Source organism: Etheostoma spectabile, chromosome 14 (genome assembly GCF_008692095.1).
Source record: "Etheostoma spectabile isolate EspeVRDwgs_2016 chromosome 14, UIUC_Espe_1.0, whole genome shotgun sequence".
In the NCBI taxonomy this organism is placed as follows: domain Eukaryota; kingdom Metazoa; phylum Chordata; class Actinopteri; order Perciformes; family Percidae; genus Etheostoma; species Etheostoma spectabile.
Genome location: NC_045746.1, coordinates 7036597 through 7045454, shown reverse-complemented (window position 1 = coordinate 7045454; position 8858 = coordinate 7036597). Strand labels below are relative to the sequence as shown.

At 41.2% G+C, this 8858-nt stretch overlaps 1 protein-coding gene across 2 annotated transcripts; it reads left to right on the top strand.

The window, feature by feature from the left end:
* On the top strand, positions 1 to 6110 carry LOC116702097 (ankyrin repeat and MYND domain-containing protein 2). 2 transcript variants are annotated; one of them, XM_032536246.1, is made up of 10 exons: positions 1 to 164; positions 797 to 861; positions 1578 to 1716; positions 1881 to 1979; positions 2079 to 2239; positions 2691 to 2905; positions 3211 to 3319; positions 3464 to 3592; positions 3691 to 3814; positions 5098 to 6110. In XM_032536246.1, exons 1-10 carry the CDS (start codon positions 98 to 100, stop codon positions 5250 to 5252), a joined length of 1263 nt encoding a protein of 420 aa, XP_032392137.1. In that variant the 5' UTR covers positions 1 to 97; the 3' UTR covers positions 5253 to 6110. The 2 variants fall into 2 exon arrangements, with proteins under 2 accessions (XP_032392137.1, XP_032392136.1); XM_032536245.1 differs by having other exon boundaries at positions 3211 to 3346; positions 5098 to 6109.
* The last annotated feature ends 2748 nt before the right edge of the window (positions 6111 to 8858 follow it).

Genomic DNA, 8858 nt, shown 5'->3' with positions numbered 1-8858 from the left:
GTGGGACAGTGGTATGTTCCAGGGTTGTGTCCACTGCAGTGTACCAGTCTACCTGTAGACTCTAACTGTGAGAGGAGAGCAGAGGTGACTGGAGATCATGGCTGCCCCTCAGAGAGGAGATCTGTCAGCGTCGGAGAGGAAGATCCTGCAGCTGATTGCTGCCGGTGAGCCCTGCTCTCTTCCACACTTTACATGCTTCATTCCCTATGTTATTGGTTTTTATTAGGAACACTGTACAGTGCAGTGTCAAAGTGTAGGCAGTCACTTAAAATCATTTTGAAGCACAATGCATTGTCCACTATAATGGTAAAGATGTATAACTGGGATGTGTGCAGTGCTATACATGAGAAACAAAAAGGGGCTACACCATCATTTCAGAGCTCAAATTCTTCTTCACAGCTATGTCATTTAATCATTTCCAAGACTAATAACAGGGACAATAGATATAGTTTGCCTGACACACCTCAAGTTCAATAATTTCAATAAAACATGAAGTCTTCAGCTCAGCTCAACATGAACACATGTCCATACAGCTTAACATATATGAAGAATAATATTTCTAATAATAAATAAATAAATAAAACCAGGCCAGGAAACACACTAATCACTCAGAACATGCAGCCATTAATAAAAGCTTTAACACAATTATTTTTTTTTAAATTAGGATAGATAGTTTTATATATATGTATACATGTATGAATTGAATTTTCATTTTTCAGTTTTCATTTAGACATCTATCCTTTGTGCACTCTGTGTTGCTGCCTTACATTCTGACGGTGTCTGCTTTGATCTGCAGGTGATGTACAAGAAACCGCCCAGCTGCTCGCTAGCAAAGAAGTACGAGTCAACTGTTTGGACGAGGTACGCAAACTGAAGGAACAAATGCTTAAATTATGTAAACAGTCATTTGAAGTGACCCTGTGTGGGTCCCAGCCCAAGGTTGAGAAACTCTACCACAGCCCTGTTTCACTCTATTGTTCTGGTTTGTGGTGCTCAAAGAGATTTGAAATTGCAAAAAAAACAATGCAACAGTTCTGTCACTCTAACATGTGTTATCCATTGTGATGGAGACATATGGTTGAGAGCTATGTGTTAAAAGCATTATGCCACTCCAGACTGTCTGCATGTCAGGATCAGCTGTGGAGGCACACACGCACACACACACACACACACACACACACACACACACACACACACACACACACACACACACACACACACACACACACACACACACACACACACACGGAAAGCACAGGAAGTGTTTACTGTGCAGGCTACCATTTATCAGAAACAGAGTCTGTTATTAAATACCAATTACATGTTGATTTATATCAAGATATTTCCGATATATTTAAACCAGGTAGACACAAACTCCTGATGAATGATCATGTTGCTCATGTTGCTCTGTGTTATCAACTTTGTAAGATGATAATAATAAATCAATGTGGTAATTTGAGTTTGTTGGGATCAAACAAGTGGATTTATGCTGCTTTGAGTAAATACCTGGCTTGCTTCTTTGCATACATAGAAACTAACTGCTCATGTCATGTTGCCTCTCTCCTGTGTTTCTGAAGTATGGCATGACTCCCCTGATGCATGCAGCCTATAAGGGCAAGGCCGACATGTGCCATCTGCTGCTGCAGCATGGGGCTGATGTCAACTGCAACCAGCATGAACATGGCTACACAGCTCTCATGTTCGCTGGCCTGTCAGGTACACCTGTGTGTGTCACTCGACTTTTCAGCATTTATGGTTCTCTTGAAGCTAAGATGAATTTAAATGTGGTTACACTAACATTCATTGTCATTTCAGTTTAGACAAATAATTGTTGTTGCAATGTAGTGTTAAAAAGCAAATGACTGACCCACATGCTCCAGGGAAGACAGACATCACGTCCATGATGCTGGACGCAGGAGCAGAGACGGAGCTGGTGAACTCTGTGGGTCGCACTGCTGCTCAGATGGCAGCGTTTGTAGGTGAGACAGGCTGACACGGGATGACTGCGTGTGTGTGTGTGTGTGGGTGTGTGTGGGGGGGCATCGCTTATCATCTTAACCTGGACACTCTCCTTCCAGGCCAGCACGACTGTGTCACAGTAATCAACAACTTCTTCTCACGGGCGAGGCTGGAGTACTACACCCAACCACAGGGGCTGGAGAAGGAGCCCCGGCTCCCCCCCCAACTGGCAGGACCCCTGCACAAGATCATCATGACCACCAACCTGAACCCGGTCAAGGTGAGGCCTGCTGTACATGCACGGTACATGTGAACACTTTGATGTGCTGGTGGCGCTCGATGAAATGTGAGTAATTCTTTACTGTCAAACATCAAACATTAAAGAGCAGTTAAAACAATTAAAACATACGTTAAAGACAATATAAAAACAGCTAAACTTGAATGGATGGCAATGTCTCCACTCTGGATGGATTAATGTTCCCCAGACGCTAAAGCCTACTTATCCCCCTGAGTTTTCCTTAAGCACCACCATGAGGTTGATATTTTTTTGTTTTGTTTTCAAATTTCTCTACAACTATTGGATGGATTGCGATAACATGTGGTACACATATCCTTGGTTACTAGAGGATGAATCCTTATGAACTTGGTGATCTGCTTATGTCATCCCTGTCTCAATCAATTACGTTATTCTGTCCAGAAATGTTTGTCTAACCACCTGTCCAATCTGTCAGATAGTCCTGCTGGTGAAGGAGCACCCTGTGCTGGTGGACATGACCGCCCTGGAGAAGTGTTACCAGGTAATGGACATGCTGTGTGAGCAGTGCGTGAAGCAGGAAGACATGAATGAGGTCCTGGCCATAAAGATGCACTACATCAGCTGTGTGCTGCAGAAATGCCTGGCCTTCCTACACAAACAAGATGACGAGCTGGACGCCCTTGTTAAGAGGTCAGGCTTCAGTGTTTTTTTCCAAATGCTATAAAATTGATTAAGACTATGATAAAATTAATGAAAGTAGAGATTTGTACTTGCCAAAGAGCGTTGTGTGGAACCAATCATGGTATTTTGGGTAGTTAAAAAGAAAATTGATATAGGAAAACGGGTCAATTTGACCTGAGGACAACATGAGGGTTAAAGGAAGGAACCACTAAGAACAATGTACTTACACAATGGTACAGGAAAACCCATTGAGAGCAAACTTGGAATTTAAAGCTTTAAGAGCTGTTGTGTCTTTTTTGTTGTCTATTTCGCAGCCTGCTGAAGGGGAGAGACAGTGATGGTTTCCCACAGTACCAAGAGAAGTTCATTCGAGACTGTATCAGGAAGTTTCCTTATTGTGAGGCCATACTCCATCAGCAGTTGGTGAGGAGCATTTTACCAGTAGAGATTGTAAGTGAAGAACATATCAGAGAACTGAAATGTAGTATACAGAATATCATTTTTAGCAAAAAAGATCAATGAGGGATAACGTTATAACTTTAATACACACTTATTTCTTATTTCCAGGGCAATGACCCAACAGCGTTCACAGTGTTGACCCAGGCCGTAACAGGTCAGATGGCGATTTTAGATGCTGACTACTGTGCTACATGTGGGGAGAAGGGAGCACAGAAGAGGTGCACCGTTTGTAAAGCAGTAAGTCAAAGTCTTCTTTAATATACAGTAATCCAGTCGGGACATGAAAAATATCCATGTTGAATTACATCCAGGTCGTTTTCTTTTATTTGTCTTAGGTGACTTACTGCAATCTGACGTGCCAAAAACTCCACTGGTTCACCCATAAAAAGATGTGCAGGTCTCTGCAGGAGCAGGATACCAAGCTGGAGAAGGATTCTCCGAGGTTTAAAGAACTGAAAGGTGAGGTAGAAGAATTTTTTTAAAGAATACTTCACTCAGGATCTTAATTGAAGAAAACAATATTTACTTAAAGTGCTCATGTTATGCTTTTTGGCTTTTCCCCTTTCCTTTATTGTGTTATATATCTTTTTAGTGCACATTATCGGTTTGCAAAGTGAAAAAGCCCCAATTCCCCCCAATGGGACTTACCATCTCCAACAGAAAACACTGTTCATGAACTGCTCCAAACAACTGAAGTCCAGCCTTTACTTCCGTGATGAACGTGCGTCACATTGTAACACATGGTATAATGCTCGCCTAGCTGCTAGCATGGCGCGCCCTCATACTTCTGACTGGCTAGTAGTCCTTACGTTATGCCTCACTTTGTAGCTAAAACAGAGAGCTCAACACACAGGGTGAAAAGAGGAGCTGCAGCTTTAGAAGAATACATAGAGGAAATTTAATAGCAGTCATAACATCTCTAATCCAAATTAACATTCAAGGATAGATTGAAACAAATGGTTGTGGACTGGGCTAATCAAGGCATCTGATTGACAGCAAAAAAGTGAATAGAACTCAGGAAATCGTAATCAGGCTATCTAACAATACGATCTGATTCAATCTCCTGCTGGCCTATTTGGCTAATCCCTTCAGCACCTATGACAGTGTAGTGTCTCTAAGATTAACTCACATGTAAATTCAAGAAAGCTTCTCAAAGGCTATCTATGTTTAAACACAGATGTCCCTCCACAGCAGCACCGGAGCACCAAACTTCTTGGTCTTGGTAAAACTTATGACTTTTTCATTTGAAACTGTCAGACATCAAGTCAACTCAGAGTGCGCTGAAGAAAGCAACATTATATCAAGTAAAGCACTGGAGGTGTCTTACACTGTGTCTGCCGGACTGCTGACCGTGGGCTTAAGATGGTACATGCTGAGAAGGTACTTTTGGTGTGATGTTAAAAAAAAAAAAAAAAACTTTAACTGAGAAAACGTGCATTAAGTGAACTTTTGCTATTTGGATCTACTCATATATGTAAATGGACCTTCTCAGCTTTGACTCACAACACAACCAAGCAGAGGAACAGACTGAATGTAAAGACTAACGTGGTTACAGCTGTTGCCACGCTGCCCCCAGGACTATCAAAGCTTATAAAGGAAAAACAAGCTCAGTTAGTCTCATTAAAGCTCAAGTGACCCATAAAAGGAGCCATATTTGACTCTGAACTCTGAGAATATTATTTATAGGCCATATCGTAATCATAATGACTCTGTGAATGACTATGTATTTCTTCCCCCTGTAGATGATGAGAGCGACCTGGTTATGGAGACAGCCAACTTTCTGCAGCAGCTGTGTCTGCGGGCGGAGGAGCAGGTGACTGCTGCCGGAGGCTGCCCTGCACAGCTCCTGGCTGGTCCTTCCACCTCTGCTCAGGGGCCGTCCTGCACCCAAGACTGAGGCTCCTGAACGATGCTGACTCATCTCTTTTTGTGAATTTTTACAAATGTTATGTATGGAGAGGTATGGTAACAAAAAACATGTCAGTAGGGTAGATCTTCTTTATATATTTACCACCACACCGTGTAGTTTAAGATAATCAGTAACACAAAAAGCAGCTAGAGGTATTGGAAATCCTGTAAGTTGATTCCAGCAAACACCCTGTTGGTCTGATTTTGTATATAAGACAGACATAAAGAGAAGTCTGATGTCGATAATTCCAATAATGCCTTTGTCTGGATGGAACAGTTGCTCAGTACTGTTGAAGGCACCATTTGGACGTGTCTAAACTCCACCATTTAATCCCCAAAATCTATGATTTGGCATCTCAGATAATAAGGAGCAACCTCTTTCTTGCTCTTTATGTTTCATTGTGTATGGTGGTAGGATTAGCAGTTTCTTAACAGTGTATCTCAAAGTTTTATGAATGAATTAGCATGTAGACCAGGGAAGAGGTTGTTCATAGGTCATAACAAGTGACTAATATGACTGGTTTGTTTGCATATCAACAGACATAGGAAGAGAAAAGTCCTCAATTTGTAGCCCAATGGGGGTGTTGGAAATTTATATTTATATATATATTTATATATATATATTTTATGTAGGACGACTCTACCCTCAATGACGTTTTTTTTAAATTCTTACTTTCAACAATATTGGTGCATTTTAAATATGGTACTGTAAAGGTTAGGGCAGGATTGTGGTTATAGCAAATACAAAGGGAAATAATAACTGCAGTTCTGTGTTGTAGTGACAGTTGTCTTTAGTAGTGGCTGCAAACAGGAGTGCTCACTGTCTGCCATAGCATTAAACAAACTGGTAACTGTCATGTGTGTAGGTCTGTGGTAGAAGATCTTTTTTTTTCTTATTTACAATAAAAAGTGCTAATACCATCCTGTGAGAATACTCCTGCATTCCTGAATTTAAAGGTACTGTACATGTAACATGCTGTCATATATTTAGTTGATTTGTGTACTTAAACTATCATAAATGTTTCCAACAATTAACAAGTTATTTTATTTCTTAAACGGGACGTTTTGTTTAGTCGCTGTCAGTGGCGACGTATAACTTTTGACCCCTCTGGTTCCTCTAACTTTTGTCAAAACACGGGGACCCAGGTGATTAATTATAAATCATACAATGTCACAGAAAGAGTTATACTCAGGAACCATAATACTGCACCATTTTGTCATCGATTAAATGGCTCTTTGCAACACAATAATACAGCAGAGGCCTAATTTAATGATACAGTTCAATGTTGATCGATCCAGCTTAACGATATGTGTGCTACTTCGACAAGTAGCTCATGCTAATGCTCAGTGGGGAACGGAATATTGTTTTGATCAAGGTAAAAGTTATCTATGTATGAAGTCAATTGTGAATATATGACTACGAATGAAAATAATTTTCTCTGGACAGCACTGCAAAGCATTCCATCTTTAAAGTTTTCCTCGTTAAGAAAAGAGAAGAAGACATGCCTTTATTTATCCCGCAAGGTGTTATTCCCCTTTTTTACTCTGTCGTAGTTTTTTTACACACATTACACACAGGCCTGAACTACACACACACATGCTCCGGACCTATCCTGTACAAGCACTGACGGAGAGGTGTGGAGAGAGGGGGCTGTGTGTTGGATGGATGACATTACCCCAGTTACAACACTAGATGGCTGTTTTTCTCTCTTATGTTGAGACTGAATCTTCATTTGAGGTTAACTGTTCTCCATTAGCTCCGTCAAGATTGATGCTAATAAACCTTTTTTCATAGGATTACAAAATATTATATTACGTTCCATTCAATTGTTTTTCATTTAATTTACGTTGATTTCGACGAGGTCATGGCCCCTGATTAGAGAATATTAAAAATGGTCATTAAATAAAGTTTCACTAATGCTTTACTACTTTAACTCTAGTGCAGTAATATCAAACTCAGTTTCACTAAGGGCCACATTGGAAAATAAGATTCACATATAGGGCCAGACAAGTCAAATAGTCAAATATCTTTGACTGTATTATTACATGTCTTATAAAGTCTTCTCCCTTACTGTTTGGTGGAAATAAAGCCCTGAAAAGTCAGCAAAAAAGTCCGGTAGCCATCTTAGAAAAACAGGTTGAAAAAAGCAACAAAAACAACTTAAAAAACATGGGGGGGAAAGCACCAAAAGCATCAGAACTAGGTGGGCTGAAATTTATTGTGAACCTAAATTAGCCTGATCAAAATCTGTGAGGGGCCGGATTTTGCCCACGAGCCTTGAGTTTGACACGTCTGCTCTAGTGTATCAACTAAACCTGACTGATAATCTAGATAGGAACTGTGTGACAGCTTGAAGACAGATATTCAAAGGGATGCCAAAAGGGTTATCAGAATAAACAAAGGCTTCTTCTCAGCCTCGCATTCTCACACATGATGAGCATCCTTCGGCGATGCATTAGATTTCTATAGAGCTCCGTCTTCTGACTGCATTGTTCTCGGCCCTGCTCCCACGGGGGCACGCTGACTCCTGTCACTGTTTTAACAGGACAAATAACAAGCATGGCTGCTGTCACGCTGACTTAAACCCTGTCCCGTTTTCAACCTATTATTCCCTATCCCCTTATCCCTGTGTCACACTCACTCAGGACTGCAAGCAAGCATAAAAGCTTGATCTCAAATTTCCGGTTTCTGAGATGTAAAAATTAGCGAACGCTCTGTCAGATCAAATGACTTCCTCAAAGCCCTCCAGGTTCTTTTTTTCACAGCTGCTCTTCATCCACACCACCACCTCGATGATGTGATGTGACAAACACAGCTTTTTAGGGTAATTGGAGATCATTTTGAGAGCAAAAGGGGGGAAAAACTCCCTACCTCTGTGTAACAATAATGGCATGAGCTGGACACTTTTGGAGTGGATTTATTTTCAGTGGCACCAAAGAGGAGACAAGGAGAGCTGGAGTTAAGTCATTGTCAGACAGCCCTGGGAAAGTCTTGTAAGAGGACACCTTGGGTCTTGGGGGCAAAGTTTCGGAAGGATAAAGGTGAACAGGAGGCTTTGTCTGGCTACTGTATGATTTGGATAATGGACATATACATACATCATGATGGTGAGCTCATCCACTCGGCTTTGGCTGGATGAGACTCAGTGAAAAACCTCCATCCGAAGCATGAAACATACTCGTCCTGCTATCAGCTGATTCCCACACTCTGGACGTCCCATCCAGTCAGAGTCAAAGTCTGGCTTTGTATACTGCATGAGGTTTATCTGAATCACTAAAGCAAGAAGACGTGTATACTGAGGACCTATAATCGAGGATGCACCAATGTATCCTCTGTGGAAGTCTTTTCACCCGTAGGATGTAAATAAAGAGGCGTAACAGAGAGAGAGGGAGAGAGAGAGAGGAGTGGAGTTGGAAAAAGGGAGTCAATATATCTACGGTCCGGGTCATGCAAATTAACATTCTGATTTATAGCGGTTGGGTGAAATGACACATAGGCCTTTTATAGAGGGAAACATTATTAACATTCTTTATAATTTGAACATATCAGAGCTGCTGTCGGGCAGACAGTTCAAGTTCAAGACCTTTATTTGTC